The sequence below is a fragment of the Paramormyrops kingsleyae genome, chromosome 16 (genome assembly GCF_048594095.1).
Source record: "Paramormyrops kingsleyae isolate MSU_618 chromosome 16, PKINGS_0.4, whole genome shotgun sequence".
In the NCBI taxonomy this organism is placed as follows: domain Eukaryota; kingdom Metazoa; phylum Chordata; class Actinopteri; order Osteoglossiformes; family Mormyridae; genus Paramormyrops; species Paramormyrops kingsleyae.
Genome location: NC_132812.1, coordinates 3,769,875 through 3,790,520, shown reverse-complemented (window position 1 = coordinate 3,790,520; position 20,646 = coordinate 3,769,875). Strand labels below are relative to the sequence as shown.

Genomic DNA, 20,646 nt, shown 5'->3' with positions numbered 1-20,646 from the left:
TAAACATAAACACCTCGTACTTTTCCCAGCACACAGAAACATACAAAGATAGGTCCACCCTCAATGGAAAAGTACAGTATGCGCCCTCACAATCTACATGTACTGTATATACTGTGTAATAACACCTAATGGTTTTGTCACTGTAACTTTTGACTTGAATCTTTTCTTTTTCTTCTTTCTTTCTTATTTTCAAGTTATGATCCACTGGGGTAGCATGGTGGTTCAGTGTTTAGCACTGTCACCTTCGACCTCTGGGACCTGCATCCCAGTCTCCACCAGGGTTCCATGTGTGTGGAGTTAGCATGTTCTTCCTGTGCTGTCGTGGAGTTTCCTCCCACAGTCCAAAAATATGCTGAGGCTGATTTTAGTTACCAAACTGCCCCTAGGTGTGCGAGTGAATGGGGTGTGAGTGTGCCCTGTAATGGGTTGGTGCCCCATCCTGGGTTATTCCCTGCCTTGTGCCCATAGTCTCCGGAATAGGCTCCGGCCCCATGAATTTGAATAAGATAAGCAGTTTCAGAAAATGGATGAATAATCTACTGTCACCTTGATGCATGTTTCACCATTAATAATAAAAATATCAGTTGAGTATCCAGCCTTCTATTGAGATTTTGGGTGGGGTCCTGGAAGGGCCCCCCTTTTGGTACTTTATTGGTCTACTGGGGAATATTAACAGTCACGTTACATAATGACAGGGGTGTGATTAGGAGGAATGAGCTGCCGATCTGAACCCAAGTGGTGCCTTGTTATTGGACTTATGTAGCCCCAGTTTTTCCATAATGAACTCTGTGAGTTGGATCAGGTGGCTGGTGAAAACACTGGACAGACCTGGTAGAGCCAAATATCTAGTGAGTCTATGCTGGGAGTGTCTGGCAGAGCCCCCTGTTCAGGAGATCTTTAGCTTGCACCTCTGGCAGAACGTCAGTCAAATTGTAGGAAAGCCTGGAGACACTGAGCCCGATTGGGTCATGAGCTGTGCCTTCATTGCTGAGCCAGCTGTGCAGAGCTATGGCTGTTAGGTTGTTAGTGTCTGTTGCAGTTGAAACCCCCCAAACACAGTGGTGGACAGCAACAGCAAAGGAAGATGTTAAGATGAAGAAGGAAGCCTTCCTAAGCTTGCTTAGCTTGTGAGACTCTAGATGCAGCTGACAGGGTACTGGCAGGTTAAGCAGAGTCTGGCATTGGTGGTTGCAGAAGGAAAAACTCGAGTGTGGGAGGATTTCGGTGAGGCCATGGAAAAGGACTTTGAGTTGGCCTCAAAGAGATTCTGGCATACTGTCAGACAACCCAGGTGGTGGAAGCAGGGCTTTGCTGTTTACAGCAGGGTTGGAATGCTGTTGACCTGGGATATAGTCAGACAGATGAAGAAGAATTTTGAGGACCTACTGAATACTTCTGATATGCCGTCCTTGGTGCAAGTAGATTAGGATGACTTGGAGGAAGACTCACCCATCACTAGGGATGAGGTTACTGAGGTAGTTAAAAATCTCCTCAGAAGTAAGGCTCCAGGGATGGATGAGATTCGTCCTGAGTTCCCGAAGGCTCTGGATATTGTTGGGCTGTCATAGATGACATGCCTCTTTGATATTCTAAGGAGGTGAGGGACAGGGCCACTGGACTTTCAGATGAGGTCCCAATCTTTAAGAAAGGCGAGTAGAGGGTGTGTTCCAACTTTAGATTGATCACACTCCTCATCTTATGCCTGGGCATTGTAGATGAGGATCAATCCATGAGTTCAACCTCAGGTTTAAGAGGAACAATGCAATTTTCATCCTGGTCATGGAACATTGGACCAGCTCTTTACCCTCTCAAGGATATCGGAGGGTTCATGGGAGTTTGCCCAACCAGTGTACATGTTTTTTGTGCATTAAAAAAAAGGCATATAACCATGCTCCTCTTGGGGTCATGTGGGGGATGTTCCTGGAGTGCCAGGCCTGCTCTTACGGGCAGGGGTGTAGGATCCATGGGGGTTGGGGGTAATTGGTTCCCCCCAGTATTAAATTTGACCTCACTTGACCCGCTCCACCAAAAAATAGACTTTTACATTTCAATTTTTAAGTTGTGTCCCCACCAATATCAAACACTCTCCTTCACTTTATCTCTGTGTAACTGGAGCAAGAGCTTGGTTCACAATTCCTGCATTAAGTCAGGGTCATTCCTGGTGGGTATTGGACTCTGCCCTTTGTCACCAGTCCTGTTCAGGAGTTGCAAATTTCTAGGTGTAGCTAAGAGGTGGAGGGTGTCCAGTTTGGTGACCTTAGGAGTGTGTCTTTGTAGTCCTGTCGGCTGAATTGAGCTGTCACTTCCAGTATGTACTGGGGCAGTTTGCAGCCTGCTGTAAAGCGTCTGTGATGAGGATCAACACCTATAAGGCTGAAGCCATGGTTGGATTGCCTCCACTTGTTTGGGGATGAGATACTGCATCAAGTGTAGGATCAAGTATGTTGGGGTCTTCTTTACAAGTGAGGGAAGAATGGAGTGGGAGATTGTTAGGTGGATCAAGGCAGTGTTGGCAGCTATGTGGGTGTTTTACCAGTCTGTTTTGGCTAAGAGAAAGCTCAGTTGGAAGCCAATCCTTTTGAGATACCAGTTAATCTACGTTCCTACACACATGTGGTCATGGGCTTTGGGTATGACCAAAAGAACAAGATTGTGGATACAAGCTTTCTTTGCAGGGTGTCTGAGCTCAGCCTTATGGTGCTTTTTCACTGTCATAAAGGAACCAAGCTGTACCCGACCCAGATGGTGGTGACACACCCAGTTTGGTTTTGGTCATGCTTTCCACCCTGCTAGTAAGCCAAGGCCATGTCAGCGTGTGTACGACTCGTGTAACTTACAATGGAAAACTATCTTCTCAGTTTGGCTCAGGTTCAGCTCGGTTCTTGGTGGCGGTGAAAAAGTGCCATTTGAGATTGGGTGAAAAGTTCGGACATCCAGGAGGGGCTCAAAGTAGAGCCCCTGCTCTTCCACACCGATACTAACCAGCTGGTGGTTCGGGCATCTGGCTAGGATGCCTTCCTGCGAAGGTGTTTTGGGCATCTCGAACTGGGGGGAGACCCAGGATATAGTGGAGAAATGACCTCTCTCAGCTGCGCTAGAAAACCTTGGTATCCCTCCAGAGGTGCTGGAGGAGATGAGGGATGATTGCTGCCCCTGAGTCCCCAAACTGTATGAGCAGCAGAGAATGGGTGGATGGATGGATGTTTTGTTGTTAACGAGATCTTTTGAGTGTAATACAAAGTGAGTTTTATATACCCAAAGTTAATTGCCGCAATCAATATGAAATGGTGCTACGGTGGTGGCCGTCAGCTCAGTAAGTTGACTCTGGGTTTGTCTGTGCATGTTCACATAATTGTAAACTAATGATTCAAACTAAGAGTTACCTATTGATAGGTAGGAGGTAGGCATTGCCCATCCTGCTCAGCAAACTTTACCGTCAGCACCCCTGCCCAGCTGACAAGGGGCCGTAAAGTGACTGACACCGAATATCAGTATCAGAATAAATCAGTGGTATCACCAAATTCAAATCCTTAGTCAAAGGGCGGCTCTTATATAAATTTTTTGGAAGTTTTTAAGTGAAAGGACAGTTTCTACCTACTTTTCTGGTGACGGGGCAAGACGTACGCCTCTCTTAAGCTAAAAGTCGGATTCTCTTGGAGCAGGTTAGGCACACAGTGTAAAATACTGTAGTAATACCCCATTTTCCAAATGAGCTATGATTGTCAAGCTGTAGTGCCAAAAATTCAGAAGTCTCAAATAACCTAGCTAAGCCAGTAAACCCACTTTATAGAATAGCCCTCAGCAGTGGAAGCTAAAAAATAAGAAAAATAAAAACAGCTACATTTCTCAAAATAAGATAAACACTGATCTGTTTCTCGGGTTGTGTGTGCTTAGTCATAATCCCTCAAATAAGAATAAAAAAAATGAAAAACAGGTATTAATTTTATTCACAAATATTTATACAGCTGTTATCACACTGACTCAGTGCTTCCCCTGTTATCACACTGACTCAGTGCTTCCCCTGTTATCACACTGACTCAGTGCTTCCCCTGTTATCACACTGACTCAGTGCTTCCCAAGCCGGTCTTCAGGAACCCACAGACAGTGCACGTTTTTGCTCCAGACTTTTCACATCAGGAGCTGGGAGGGAGCAAAAACGTGGACTGTTTGGGGGTCCCCGAGGACTGGGGTGGGAAACACTGCTGTAACTGATTCAGTGTCTGTCAGATTGAATATCTGTGGTTTTATGTTTTGTTTTGGGGTTTTTTTTGGGGGGGGAGGGGGCGAGTTTGATTATTGCTGTCATAGTTTCTGCTCTGCTGGATTCAGCATACGCCCGATGAACAGAATGGTACCTGCTGGTAGGAGAGAAAATACCAGTCACTGCACACACGGGTTATAAGGAAAGAAAAATAGGCTTCAAAACAGAAGGCTATAGATTTGTGTCCCAGAGTGCCTTTGTGTGCTGTATACAGTATGCATGTAATCTAATAGTACAGGTCACAATTCCCTGGTGTGGGTAAAACTGCAAGCTTTGGGATTTGCATTATTTATTATTAAAATCTGCTAAGAAAACCATTTTCATTTAGACAACTTTATTGTACCTGTGCTGACTTGTTTGAGGAGGAAAAGGAAGGGTCGGTCTGCCTTGAACACGGGCGCCCGGGAGCGTTTGAGCAGGACCACCGCTGCGCAGGAGGATATACTTTTCATGTTTGTGTCATTGTTGAGTCTAGTTTGGAACTTGTCTCCAAAATAACACTCTTAGTGCAATTACCAGCCAGTTTTACCACAAAAATGTGCTACAAAATGTATGACTAATGCAGTTTAAAAACAAGGTGATGCACATCTGTAAACATTAAGGTAGTACAATGTTTTCTATACATCTCTTACATGGAAAAAGCAGAGCTTAGGGCCCACAGACTGTACCGGTTCTCTTATTTAAAATGGATTCTGATGTCCATGTCTAAGCTGTGAGAGCCAATAAACAAACTTGTGGAAGTTTGAGAGAGTCACTTGTACGTACCTGTGACTGCCTCTGCCTTGGTTCCATTCTCCATGACCTCCACCACGGCCTCCTGCAGAGCCTCTGACACATAGAGACCCTCCTCAGCTGGAAACAAGAGGGGTGCAGGTGTTACGTAATGCAAGGCAGTAGCCCTGAAGTCATTCAAATAATCATGTGGATAAACTGGCCAGATGCTGCTAGTGTTAAGCAGGTACTAATTTAAATTAAAAAAAATAATAAAATCCAGTTCTTTTAAAATTCTGATGTATTCTCTAAAAGCTCCAGAAAGACGGATCTCTGACATAAATGGTTATGATGGGACCAATGAGACTTTAAAACCCAGCACTGTTGGCATTTCCATACACCGTCAGGCACCACCTCTCTATTGGTTACTCAGGCAACACACAGTAATTGACAGTGTACTGTAAAGCCCACCCACCAGATTCAAAGCCTGTTCCAGGCAGCAAAGAACAAAGGCTGTGCTCAAAATGTCCAATTGCTTACTCATTCACTCTATAGTGTTTGCTACATAGAATGCTCATTAGGGGATAAGGGCAGACAGCGATTGATTTTGGACACGAGGCGGATGTTATGCTGCTACATATTTATGCGCCAGATATTCATAATTGTCGCATAAACAAATGCCAGAACATGGAAAACAATGTTGCTATTTATTAATAAGTACATGTCCTTATTCATGCTTCTTTGCAACACGTCAGTTTATTTACAACATATTTGACTGTACTGCATCCACATGCACAAGCATGCTGGGGACTGCAGCTGTAACTATGGTGTTTTATACTAATCTTCAATACACTGTATTAATTGTGAATTAACCTTACTCATGTAAAGCAGTCAAATCCATTAAAATAACTGTTTGTTTTTAAAGCAGTGGTAGCTCTGGCACTGTTGTTATAGTTCATATATTTCATAAGCAAGCTACTTAACAAGGATTTACGGTTACAGTTCAGACTGAGCAAAGTTGCTCATATATTGTTTCGACACTCATGTGATGTGTGTTATGTAGTCAATGAAATTTACAGTTGAAAATCTTAACAGCACTACAAAATGGCGTCCTCACGATATACTGAACTATACATTGGGTGATGGGAGATTTTGAACACAGTCAAAGACACTAAATGCTACATTTTCATTTAAAAATTGAGTTTTCAAAGAAAAAAATTATCGCTCTCAACACAAGCGTTTTGACATGGTTTATAAAGGTATTTCCATCCACGGTGAATGAGCGAAAATGTATATGACATAGCTATTAGCCTACATTAAGCATGCACACATTGAGCCAGTGATCTTTAAATTAGTTTTTTTTTTGTGCAAACATGCAGCCGTCACATCGTGAGACATGTTATTAGTGTGATACAGGTCAGCAACAGGGAATGCACCATTGAAAACAGCTTCAAGGTGGAAGGGGAAAACTATTAGGGGCTCAGACACTAGTGACTAGGGAAAATGGGTGATTGATCCACCAGTACACTCCCACTATGGTGGCAAATTTTATAGTCAGGATAAGGCGGACACCAAATATTGGTTTTGGGATCGGTATCTGTGAAATCAACCTGGGTACTGGATCGAATCAGATGGTATCATCCATCTGAACTGTTTAGTTATGTGTAGAGTGACCAGGTGAACTATCAGACAATGAGAGTGTGTAACTAGTGATATCAAATCAGGGATGGGCCATGTGATGAGCACCCCAATTAGGGTGGTTTTAGAGTCTGTGTTTTCACTTATCCATACTGCAACTGTAAAGCAGAGTTTTCGTAAGTACATGGCTCTGAGAGCATTGTTAAAAGTCTCAGTTTTTGAGGGCTGAAACTTCGGGGTGTAGATGAAAGGGGAAAACGGAGGCTAATATCTGGGTTTTGATACAAAAATGTAGCAGTGGAGACGTAACCGAAAGAGGTCTTTGATACTGAATATTGTAATGATGTTATATAGCAAGAAGTACAGTGTATAAGCTGTTCTACTAACGTTACAAAACAATTTGGCTCAAACTTTATGTCCTTGGAGAATAAATAATTCCGTCTTTTTTGAACTGCTCAAGTAACAGACTAGTTCAATGACTATCTCAGTGTTGCTCTGAATAGATCCCTTTACAAGTGATTTTTGCTTTTTTTAGATCAGGATAAAGTTACCTGAGATCCCTGTGAAGTCTGCAACTGTGGGATCGAAGATGTCAGAGACACCAAGTGAGGGCAGCACCGATCTCAAGCTGGACTTGCTGTGGATCCTGAACCTGCCAATGGCGACAGACTATTTCACTCTTTGCCTGGTGTGGTATTACAGCACCTTAATGTCAGAGAACAGGAACTGGAAACTCTCTGTTGTCCTCCCTATCCTCTCCACAGGAGTGGTGCTCACCTAGGGAGGAAGATGTCCATCTTGATCCTGTGCAGGCTGGAGTGCCACATGGTCACAGCATGTCCACTGAGCTGTGTCTCCAGTTGGGACAGGGGCATCTTTCTGTCACTGGGCTGGACCACCAGAAGACCAAAGTAACCTCCCAGGTAGGGGAGCTCAAGGACACTGTACCTCAGGTCCATGGGAGTATGGAAATGGCCTGGACACATACATACACACACACACACACACACACGCACACACACACACAGTTTTCAATTATATCTTTATGGGGACTCTCCATTCATTTCTGTGGGGAAAACTCTAATCATAACATGTCAACCTTAACCCCTACCCAGTCCTAACCTTAACCATAAGTAACCAAACAGAATACAAGCATTGGCATTTTTAGTATTTTGATAGCATTCACAGAACTTTGTGGGGACCTGAAAAATGTAATCCTAATCCACACCTACACACACACACACAGTAGTTTCAAGCCCAATGAAAGGTCATTATCAACCACTTAACCTCAACTACCGCATTAAAATATCCAACTGGATACATGGCTGATATGTACTAGGTTTGCTGTGTAGGATGAATATTTTTTCCTGAGATCCCTGTAAGTCTGAGGTTTTGCAAATTCTTCCTGTTACAGAATCATCAAAGCATAGAATATATAATACCAAAGTTATCATCTTACATATCCATCCATCACTCTTCCATACTGCTTTAACTAGTACAAGGTCATAGTGTACTACATATCATTTTTCAGAATGTGTCGGTTTTTGTTTAAGACTTCAAAGGACATTCTATTTTCCAGAATGGCCCATATACACTCATCTAAAGGATTATTAGGAACACCATACTAATACGGTGTTTGACCCCTTTTCGCCTTCAGAACTGCCTTAATTCTACGTGGCATTGATTCAACAAGGTGCTGAAAGCATTCTTTAGAAATGTTGGCCCATATTGATAGGATAGCATCTTGCAGTTGATGGAGATTTGTGGGATGCACATCCAGGGCACGAAGCTCCCGTTCCATCACATCCCAAAGATGCTCCATTGGGTTGAGATCTGGTGACTGTGGGGGCCATTGTAGTACAGTGAAATCATTGTCATGTTCAAGAAACCAATTTGAAATGACTAGAGCTTTGTGACATGGTGCATTATCCTGCTGGAAGTAGCCATCAGAGGATGGGTACATGGTGGTCATAAAGGGATGGACATGTCAGAAACAATGCTCAGGTAGGCCGTGGCATTTTAACGATGCCCAATTGGCACTAAGGGGCCTAAAGTGTGCCAAGAAAACATCCCCCACACCAAAAAAACAACCACCACCACCAGCCTGCACAGTGGTAACAAGGCATGATGGATCCATGTTCTCATTCTGTTTACGCCAAATTCTGACTCTACCATTTGAATGTCTCAACAGAAATTGAGACTCATCAGACCAGGCAACATTTTTCCAGTCTTCAACTGTCCAATTTTGGTGAGCTCGTGCAAATTGTAGCCTCTTTTTCCTATTTGTAGTGGAGATGAGTGGTACCCAGTGGGGTCTTCTGCTGTTGTAGCCCATCCGCCTCAAGGTTGTGCGTGTTGTGGCTTCACAAATGCTTTGCTGCATACCTCGGTTGTAACGAGTGGTTATTTCAGTCAAAGTTGCTCTTCTATCAGCTTGAATCAGTCGGCCCATTCTCCTCTGACCTCTAGCATCAACAAGGCATTTTCGCCCACAGGACTGCCGCATACTGGATGTTTTTCCCTTTGCACACCATTCTTTGTAAACCCGAGAAATGGTTGTGCGTGAAAATCCCAGTAACTGAGCAGATTGTGAAATACTCAGACCGGCCCGTCTGGCACCAACAACCATGCCACGCTCAAAATTGCTTAAATCACCTTTCTTTCCCATTCTGACATTCAGTTTGGAGTTCAGGAGATTGTCTTAACCAGGACCACACCCCTAAATGCATTGAAGCAACTGCCATGTGATTGGTTGATTAGATAATTGCATTAATGAGAAATTGAACAGGTGTTCCTAATAATCCTTTAGGTGAGTGTATATCCTTATGTATTTCGTTATAAAGCTGAATTTAGGTGACTTATTTGGAGCGTAGCTATAGTTCCATGTAGTACAGGGATCCTTCAACATAGTGGTTGACTAGAGACTTCCCATAACTATAGACTTGCGATGCATTTGCTTACCAAAGCGGGCCTCTGTGAGCTGGTGCATCATGGGAACTTTAGTGACACTGCCATTAGCCAAGGTGAAGGGCAGCTCCTCCCCTAGATGAAAGCACCTCTGCCAGGTGCTACGGAAAGCCAGTGTGCTCACCAGTGCCATGTGTGGCCCCGCCCACTCTGGGGAGTCACTCCAGATGGGCAATTGTACATCCATCTCAGTGTCAGCTATAAGATAGAGCACATTTTCTACAAATTATTTAATAAAACTTCCTGCATTACCATTAAAAGACTGCAGACTCATATTGGAAAAGGGACTACACTTTAAGCTAGAAGATTCCAGGTTCCAAACCATGGGGAGACACTTCAATTAAACCTTTGAAATGTCTGCCACAGAGAAATGTCTACCTGTATACCATTACCACTTGAGTGAGTAAGTGATGTTAAGTTGGGAGAAGGCGCTTTCACACAGGTGAGGTTCCTGAGCTAATTAACCGATTACCATCCCATCATGCTTTACCAGTAACTAGGAGAAATTGGAGGACGCACGTTCTGCTTGACTGCATTTGTTGTAATACACAAAGCAAAACAGATGAGCAACTTGGAATGAAGGGACTGTAAATCTCAATCTTAGGCATCAGCCTACATAAGAACATAAGAACATAAGAACTATACAAACGAGAGGAGGCCATTCGGCCCATCGAGCTCGCTTGGGGAGAACTTAACTAATAGCTCAGAGTTGTTAAAATCTTATCTAGCTCTGATTTAAAGGAACCCAAGGATTCAGCTTGCACTACGTTATCAGGAAGACTATTCCATACTCTGACTACACGCTGTGTAAAGAAGTGCTTCCTTAAATCCAGTTTGAAATGTTCTCCCGCTAATTTCCACCTATGGCCACGAGTTCTTGTATTTGAACTAATGCTGAAGTAACTATTCGGTTGAACAGCATCCAAACCTGTTAGAATCTTATAGACCTGGATCATGTCCCCCCTCAGTCTCCTTTGCTTGAGGCTGAACAGATTTAGCTCAAATAACCTTTCCTCGTATGACATTCCTCTAAGACCAGGAATCATTCTTGTGGCCCTACGCTGCACCTTTTCTAAGGCCGCTATGTCCTTTTTAAGATATGGTGACCAAACCTGTACACAATATTCTAGGTGAGGTCTCACCAAGGAATTGTATAATCTTAGCATTACCTCCCTTGACTTAAACTCCACACACCTGGAGATGTACCCCAACATCCTATTGGCCTTTTTTATTGCTTCCCCACACTGGCGAGAATGAGACATGGAAGCATCAACATACACACCAAGGTCTTTCTCATAATCAGCTACCTTTATTTCAGTAGGTCCCATAAAATACCTGTACTTTATATTTCTGCTCCCTACATGGAGTACCTTACATTTGTCTATGTTAAATTTCATCTGCCAGGTGTCAGCCCAGTCACTAATTAAATTAAGATCCCGCTGTAGCTGCTGAGCCGCTAGTTCAGTATCTGCTACACCACCCACCTTGGTGTCATCTGCAAATTTCACCAGTTTACTGTATATATTGGTGTCTATATCATTTATGTAAATTAGGAACAAAAGTGGTCCTAAAATTGAACCCTGCGGTACCCCACTATGAACGCAGGCCCACTGTGACATCGAGCCTCTTATAACTACTCGCTGCTTCCTATCCGTTAACCAGTTATCAATCCAAGTCGCTACAGTTCCTAAAATACCTGTCGCTTTGAGTTTAAGTGAGAGCCTCTTGTGGGGAACAACATCAAAAGCCTTTTGGAAATCTAAATAGATGACATCATAGGCCTTCTTATCATCAACTTCCTGAGTAGCTTCCTCAAAAAACTCCAACAGATTTGTTAAACAGGATCTACCTCTCCTAAATCCATGCTGGCTATCCCTCAAAATGTTATTTGAGTCCAGGTAATCTACCATTTTCTCTTTGATTATAGCCTCCATAACTTTACCAGTTATACAAGTTAGACTGATTGGCCTATAGTTTGACAAATTACTTCTATCCCCTTTTTTGAAAATGGGCGTTATGTTGGCATGCTTCCAATCAGAAGGTACCACACCTTCAGATAAGGATTTTTGAAACAGTAATGTTAAGGGTCGGCAAATAATATCCCTCATCTCTTTTAACACTATAGGTAAGATGCCATCAGGGCCCTGTGATTTATTTATTTTGAGCTTAGCTAGGCTTTGCAAAACATCAGCTTCAGTTATATATATATTAGTTATAGACGATGTTGAATTAGTAATAAGAACTGGTAAGTTACTAGTGTCCTCGACAGTGAATACCCGTGCAAAACTATCATTGAACTCATTTACTATGTCAATGTCGTTTTCAATTATAAGACCCTTACTATCCTGCAGATTAGTAATTTCAGCTTTTAGAGCTCTTTTAGAGTTAAAATACTGGAAGAAACTTTTAACGTCATCCTTAGCCTCCAATGCGATCTTCCTTTCGACATTCCTTTTAGCTCGTCTAATGTCATTTTTTAATTCAGCCTGTAGATTTAGATACTCTTGCTTTATTATGTCATCATCAGTTATTTTCCATCTCTGGAACAAAGCCCTTTTCCTCCTTACTTTATACTTTATGTCCCTATTAAACCACCTAGGTTGCAATTTCCTAGATTTATTCTTGCTAGAAACAGGTATGAAGTCCTCTTGTACTTGCAATAATGTGCTTTTAAAAAATTCCCATGTCTCTTCAACAGTTTTGTTATTTAACTCCATCCAGTTCACGGTTTCTAGTTTTAATCTCATACAATTGAAGTTAGCCTTCCTAACATTATATATTTTTGATTTGGACTTTGCTCTTCGGGCACTAAACTTAACCTCAAATTTAACCATGTTATGATCGCTACTGTCAAGTGGTTCTAAAACATCTAATTTACCAATCCTGTCCTGGTTATTAGACAAAACAAGATCAAGAATGGCATCTCCCCTGGTAGGGGTGTTAACAAACTGAGTAAAAAAACAATCCTGTACTAATTCCACCATCTCAAGTTCATTTTCAGAAGAGCCAGCAACAATGTCCCACTGTATCCCCGGTAGATTAAAATCACCCATAACTACCACATCATTTTTATTGCTCATAATCCTAATATCACTGTATAACAATCTGCTTTCCTCAGCAGCTACATTGGGTGCTCTGTAACAAACACCGACAATTAGGCTATTTGAGTTTGTAGCATCTAATTTTACCCATATAGCTTCCGTACTTTTACTTATATCAGTAAGCTCCCTTGCCTGCAAGATTTCCTTTACATATACTGCAACACCACCTCCCTTCTTACCTATACGGTCTTTACGGAACAATGTGTAACCATCCATATTATATTCTTGTCCATCCTTATCACTCAACCACGTTTCAGTTATTGCTATAATATCATAAGAGTCCGATGAGATAAGAGCCTCTAAATCATGAATTTTATTCCTAATACTCCTGGCGTTTAAATACAGACAACAAAGGGTAGGCTTATTACAGTGCCTACTTATAATATGATTTTTTTGGGCTTTCCGTTTCCCCCCAGTTACATACTTAACTAACCTCCCTGCCCCCCCAGTCCCTAGTTTAAACATTCCTCAACTACTCTACAAATACGCCTTCCCAGTACACTGGTTCCCCTCCGGTTCAGATGCAACCCATCCGGCTTGAACAGGTCCCACCTGTTCCAGAAGGTCCTCCAGTGCCCCATAAACCTAAACCCCTCTTTCCTACACCATCCTTTTAGCCACGCATTTAATCTCCTTATCTCAGCTAACTTAGCCTCACTTGCGCGTGGCACGGGGAGTATTTCGGAAAATACCACCATGGACGTTCTGCTTCTAAGCTTATTGGCGACTTCTATAAATTTATCCTGCAGAACAGCCCTTCTACCCTTGCCTATGTCGTTGGTGCCAACATGCACCACGACAACTGGATCCACCCCAGCTGGGGCCAAAAGCTTGTCCACACGATCTGGAAGGTCTCCTACCTGGGCACCAGGCAGGCAAGACACCGTACGGGACCCTCTATCACGCGTGCACACATAACTGTCTACTCCCCTAATAATTGAATCCCCCACTACCACAACCTCCCTCTTTCTGGGGGGAGGGGGCTCCTCAGTGCCCAAGGGCCCACCTGCTTCCCCAGTCCCTTCCGGCTCTAAAGCTGGAAGCACCTGAAACCTGTTAGACACAGACACCTCAGGTGATGCCGCCTCTGTAACGTGTGTACGCCTTTTCCTGCGTCTACGACCTACGGTCACCCAGCTCTCTCGACCTCTCTGCTCTTCATTCTCCCTCCCCCCCGTTAGTGGCGTACACACCGTCTCCCTAAACGGCGTATCAACTAGCTCATCTAACTCACTGTTGCATTGGATGCGAGCCAGTTGCTCCTCAAGGTCGCGAACCTTGACCATGAGTGAGTCCACTAGCTTACATCGCTCGCAGATGAAGTCCGACTGGACACTAACGTCCAGAAGGGCAAACATCTTGCAAACGCAACACTGAGCTGGCCCCATAATTAACTAACTCACTATGACCCCGTACTCCCAGCCCAGTAAATTTATATAGTGTATTTAACTATAAAGATTAATTTGCGTAACAATAAATGCAGTAACGTGCGGAGTACACTAAAATAAGTTATTACTTGTGTTAAAACGGAACTTAATTATTATTTTATTAAAAATTTTAAACCTGATAAACTTACTACTACTTACCAGAAGAACTTCTGCCTGAACCAAGTATGAACTAAAAACAAGGCGAAAAACAAGGCGAAATCGAAGTTGCTCTTGGGAGGTCGAAAAACCACAAAAACCCCCTCACAGCAGGCTACTGCCGGAGCGGGAAAAAAGTGGAAAATGTCCTCCCGGCCCCGACTGGCGACCGAGCAAAGCTCAGGAGCAACTGTCCTTTTCCGACGCTTGGTAGCGATACCGACGTTAGATGTTATTAGTTATAATCGCCCCGCGGGTGTTTGTTACGGAGTTTAAACGCGCACGCGACACCCGCAGCTCTCTGTCGGTAATAATCGCGCTGTTGATTAACAGACAGGACAGACAAGCACTCACGCTGACCGAAATAAGAACAATAAATAGAAATAAACAGCCACCCACGTAAACAGGTAAAGCACACAAACACTCAAAACACTCCAAAAAAACAATCCCAAACAATCGCTGCAGCTCAACACCACTCTCTCGCAGCAATCCCAGCAATCCTAGCCTAAGAACATTCCACTAAAAAATTCACAGAGAAGGGCACCAAGTGTGAGCTGCAGTACATAAAACCTGCAGTTGCACTTTTATAAGTAAAGCGGCACAAAAACAAGGGCTGTGGTCTGATGAGTTACCCTGCATCTGTTGTCAGTGAGTGAATGAGTGCATGTGTGGCACACGTGAAGAAGCCAGCAGGCGTGAGGGATCACTCTCCATGGTGAAACTCAATGCTACTTCCTCACAACTGCAAGATATACCATAGTTCATATTTTTTTTAAAAGCAGATCTCACTGTAAAAATGTCTGGAGACCACTGTACTAGAGTGAACGATAAACACTAATAAATACAAAACTATTCTAAGCAATCGCAAGCATCCTCATGGGCTGTAGTTATCAAGGCTGGGAATGCCTTCATCCATGAGGCAGCTCACTGAATGGCTTGGTTAGTGTGAAAACAATGTCAACCATATGCCATGGCCATCCCAGTTCTTCACTTGTGAGAGATTCCGGAACAATGCCTGAGACAGCATTTTCTACCACCATCAACAAAAGACAAAGGGTGGAAAAAACAGTTTTAGTTATTCAGTCTATATTAGGAATAACAAACTATGTGCTATTCCACAGAGCCCCCTTTACCAGGTTCAATGCCCTGTATAGCCACCTTTCTTCTCAATGACCATCATGAGCCTGTTTGTCCTTAAACCAGTTAAGGTTTTGATTTGATCCCATCCTACATTAGATGAGGCAGCTGGGACCACCTCCCAGACGCTGCTCTGAGAAGTGAGCTGCTTGCCACCTTGGTAAATCTCATACTTCAGTAAGACCCATTTCTCAGCGCGGGGTTTAGTCACACAATGAAGGGAAGCAGGTCACGATTCAATCACCTTTCAAGCCTTTCTTGGCCAATCCATTGAATACTTTAATGTGTGGGAAGGGGCATTGTCTTGCATGAATGTCATAACCTTTTTGAAAGTTTGAAGGTATCTTCTAGAAACTGGCAGTACATTCTGTAGTTAATTTTTACACCATCTGCAAGTCTACAAGTTCATCACTGATAAGTGCAGCCCACACCATCACTCCTCCACCACCTTGTTGTGGCAGAAGGTGTGCATCCATGGGTCCATCTCATCTGGCAACCTCAGTCTAGAAACGTGTCAATGCCCATTATTGATGTTTTAACATGTGTGCCTGATTCACTTGAGGTCGTGTTTCATCTTTTGTGACTTTAACAATGTTGTGTAGCACACTGCACCTAGTACTCCCGGAGATTCCGTTCAGATTGTAATTTTGAAAAACGGTGTCATTTGATTCTAAACTGTTTCTGGACGTCTCCCTTTTAATTTGACACAAATATTTGCCAGTTAATTTGTGTCGTCTTCTCTCTACATACTTCTTCCAGCCTCTTTGGTGGTTGGCCACAAAATGATTAATTGTACAGTGATAACGTTTTATAAGTTTGCCAGTTTCGATCATTTTGCATCACTCTGACTGGCACTTTATTGTTTTCCCCCCGCTCTCTGTAAGATCCTGTTTAGGCCCATTTTAATAGCAATAATAATTTGCTTAATAATTCTGCACAGGGGAGTATCTAAGGTTTCCTGTTTTACTCCAAACAGAAAGTACCCAGACAGAATACTAAGCATGCTCTGTTTGTAAACAGGTCATTCTTAACTGGAGATTAATCTGGACTGAAACTATTGGTCTGAAGAGAAGATACAAGCAAAACACACACATACTGTAATTAATAATTCTGCATGCAGCTTATATTGTTTCCATTATTATACTAGTTGTGCATCACTGTGTGTAATATTAAGTATTTAAATATGTTTGCAATAATAAACATAAATGTTTTCATATACTGTTACCTCACCATCTGCATTTCTGCGGATCCAATCCTCAAGTTGGCTGATAGTCTGGTTTGGCTGATTAAAGCTTGTTTGTACCAGGCTGCTGTTGCCCCATGCTGATGCATGTTGGGTAAAGGCTGGGAGGAGTGATATGTCGTGCTGGATGAACAGGGCACATGCCAGGCGAACTGCCACTCTCCGGCTGGAGTTACCCACACCCCCCCCAATCATGTTGCAGGAGCTCCTGTACATGCACATCTGGGGACAGCAAAAATTGAGGTTAGATATGATATGTTACATATTTCCAGAAATATGCTTCACCCAGGGGACATGGGAACTGGCATCACACTGCAGTGCTATGCCAAATGATCCTCATTCCCTCTTTCTACCTATAGTTTCCTGGGTACTGGGCAGAGAGGAACCACTTTGGCATCTTCCAACAGTACTCAGTCATAATGATATACAGCGCCCATCACAATTATTGGCACCCCTTGTAAAGATTTGTAAAAATGGTTAGAATAAATCCACCTTTTGGTGAAGTAGCTTCATGTCAAACTAAAAAAATTAGAAAAATGCAACCTTTCATTGAACATATGATTCCTAAACCTTTTTACAAATCTTTTCAAGCGGTACCAATAATTGTGTAGGGCGCTGTATATACCAATGAGTCAAAACATTATGACCATCTGCACATGAAGCTAACATTCGGTACTGGTAGTTGATATACTCAATGCAGAAGAAATGGGCAGGAGTAAAGATCTGAGTGACTTTGACAAGGTCCAAACCATTATGGCCAGACAACTGGGTCAGAGCATCTCCCAAACGGCAAGGCTTGTAAGCTACTCAAGGTCAGTTGTGGTGAGTACATACTGAGGGTGGACAAGGAGGGAAAAACCATGAATCGCTGACCAGATGTTGTGCAGCCAAAACTTGTTGTGACACACAAACGAAGGTTAAACCATGCAGTGCAAACCCACAAAAGAACTACTGTGGTACAAATGGCAGACAATTTTAATGGTGTTTTATTGGAATTCTGTGTAACGACCCCTGCTGCATATGGGGCTGTATAGCCGCTGATTGGATTTGCTGGTCCAGCACCTTATACAGATGCTTCACATGAACCCAGCCGCCCACATGATGAAACAGCATATGGGATTCATTGGACCAGGTGATCTACTTCAACTACTCCAAAGTCCAGTTCCCATCATCGGTATTTTGTTGGTAGATAGGCGCTAGCAAGGGCCCTCTGGCCTCTGGCTTCACAGCACCATAAACAGCAGGGCTCCATGCCTTTATCCCTGCCCATTTCTTCTACATTCAACATATTGACTATGAATTCCGAATGTTAGCTTACCATATCAATATATCTCAGATTTTGACATTCATCATTAAATATATATACAGTGGTACCTCAGAACTCGAATTTTAATCTGTTCAGAACTCCAGATCGAATCCTAAAAAGTTCAAGTTGTGATCGAATTTTCCCCATAAGAAATAATGGAAAACCAATTAATTGGTTCCCGGCCCCAAAAAATTACACCTATATATGTTTTTTTTTTAGCATTTAAACACAAAACGAACCAGATAAAACAAGAAGAGCATATCTAAACACATTTAAGCACATTTATCAAACAGTAATTTGTATCTTAGGTCTGCGTTCACGGTTTGACTTCTGAGATTCAGATCAAGCTCTAGGTAATTTTTTTTTCGAACTGGCTGGTTCGACTTTTAAGAAATTCAAGTTCTAATGAGTTCGAGAACTGAGGTACCACTGTATAAGGCACAGATAGGCAGTGGCTCGGGGCCTTGTTCCTCCTGAATTTTTTTTCTGTGTGTGTGTGTGTGTGTGTGTGTGTGTTTTTTAATTTAATAAACCCGCCCCCATTTTGCAAATATTAAAAAAGAGGACGCACCCAAAATATAATGCTTATTGCTCTTGAACCACTTGTACTACATTCTGAAACAAGGGCTGATTTAAATCCTGACAGTGATGAAATGTTGATAAGATACACAAGGATTTCTAAGAGTATCACTTATATGGATAGAAAATACTTTAACTGTTTTTACATGATTTTACTTTTAACTTTTTTTGTGCTGCAATTGATTTTGTGATTTGTTTTGGCATTAAAAACATTTTTTATAGCCTACAAACACAGTGGGTTCAAAGACTGGACCCTCAGTAATGCTCACAGCAGATTTTCTCACACTATGTCTAGTTGACCCAGTCTTGAAAACCGTAAATGAAAATGTAAAATAAGTACCTTACCTCTGTTTAATCTGCGTTTCATTGTAATTTTTTCTTCTGCATTCCATTTCTGGCATGCCTTAAAAAGTGATTCCCGGCATGCCTACCTCCCGCTCCGTGGCCAGTAATGATCAGGGCTACTGAAGCTGTTTGTGCTGTATGCCTTTTAGGAGAGATGGGGCTTGTGATATGTCACTGAACTCAAGATTATTGGCTGTTCATTCCTTCCATGTTTGAGAAGCTCCGGGTTATTGGGTGTCCAAGATGTCCAGCCAATGGGAGGGCAGTTCGTCTTCATGTTTGGGGGCAGTTGGCTAAAAACAGTTGCCAATCATCCAAAACTAAAATCAGCTTGCCTGCTGGCTTATTTTATTTTAAGGGTCTGCCATACATATCGAATCCATGGGTAAACACGAATGACATCACTGACACCATGAAAACAGGGGTTGTTTTTTTTTCTATGTCTGCCCAATTTAGCTTGTTTTTAAATAAAGGACTATGAGGGATATTGATCATCGAACCCTTATGGAGGTATGGTCAGCATGCTTTGAGAGGTGGTACGTTGTTATTCATGTAAACAAACAGGAAGTGCACATTTTGACTTCCATATTGAAATATTTTGGCATCTATGTTGAAATATCCATCCATCCATCCATTGTCCAACCCACTTATCCTACTGGGTCGCGGGGGGTCCGGAGCCTATCCCGGAAGCAACGGGCACGAGGCAGGGAACAACCCTGGACGGGGGGCCAGCCCATCGCAGGGCACACTCACACACCAGCCACCCACACATGCACACCTAAGGGCAATTTAGCAATGCCAATTAGCCTCAGCATGTCTTTGGACAGTGGGGGGAAACCGGAGTACCCGGAGGAAACCCCACGACGACACGGGGAGAACATGCAAACTCCACGCACATGTGACCCAGGCGGAGACTCGAACCCAGGTCCCAGAGGTGCGAGGCAACAGCGCTAACCACTGCACCACCATGCCGCCCCTATGTTGAAATATTATAAATATATTTATTTTAAAGGCATTATGTTCCAAAAGCTTTTTCACTTATAAAAGCCCTCAGTGTCAGTTTTTCTACTAAAACTTGGAATGATGTTGGACTGTCTGATTTTGGTAGATGTCAGGGCTTTGAATGATGGGGCCAGATTTCCAGGGGCAGTGCTGGTAGGTCTTACCCTTGACGTTATAGCCGAGGGCTTCCTCCAGCTGGGCCAGGCTGCGTCACCCTGGCCCCAAACTGCAGGAGCCCCAGGGCCATGGAGATGCTGAGGGGCGACACAATGAGGTTGGAGCCCCTGTCTGCGTGCGCCTGGTAGAGTCTGACGGCAAACTCCGTGTGCAGATCCCGCAGTCCGCCACAGCGGCCCCGCACCAGACAGAGGCAGACCAGCAGCCAGCTCAGCCATTGGCCACCCATGGCAGCACGAGGGACACGATGCAAGGAACTACAGCCAGGGCTCACGGTGTCTGTGGAGGGCACACAGTTTCTGTGGTGACAGGGTGGTTGTGGAGAAGGTTCGCTGTAAATGAAATTAGCAGAAAATATCATTACTCATTTCTTAGCTGGGGTCTGAGCAGAAGAACATTAAGTGTGAAGCAACATTATATTCATAGCCTATCTGCAGTAACTGGATGAACACTGGTGGATGTCATATGAGCTGAGGTTTTATTTATTTATATTATGACACAATGTTAGATAATTATTTCCCCCATGAGACTAGCCTGCACCATTTTTGGCAATTCTTTAACTTTAAGGTGTTGCTCTATAAATAACTAGGTTTGCA

At 43.1% G+C, this 20,646-nt stretch overlaps 1 protein-coding gene across 1 annotated transcript; it reads right to left on the bottom strand.

Moving 5' to 3' along the window:
- Positions 1-3,924: 3,924 nt before the first annotated feature.
- serpine3 (serpin peptidase inhibitor, clade E (nexin, plasminogen activator inhibitor type 1), member 3) lies at positions 3,925-20,444 on the bottom strand. The gene is given in 9 exon segments (XM_072700211.1): positions 3,925-4,355; positions 4,605-4,688; positions 5,027-5,113; positions 7,162-7,262; positions 7,388-7,586; positions 9,572-9,775; positions 16,629-16,863; positions 19,964-20,083; positions 20,085-20,444. Coding segments are annotated over 9 exon segments (1,410 nt in total). The 5' UTR covers positions 20,412-20,444; the 3' UTR covers positions 3,925-4,302.
- Between the last annotated feature and the right edge of the window lie 202 nt (positions 20,445-20,646).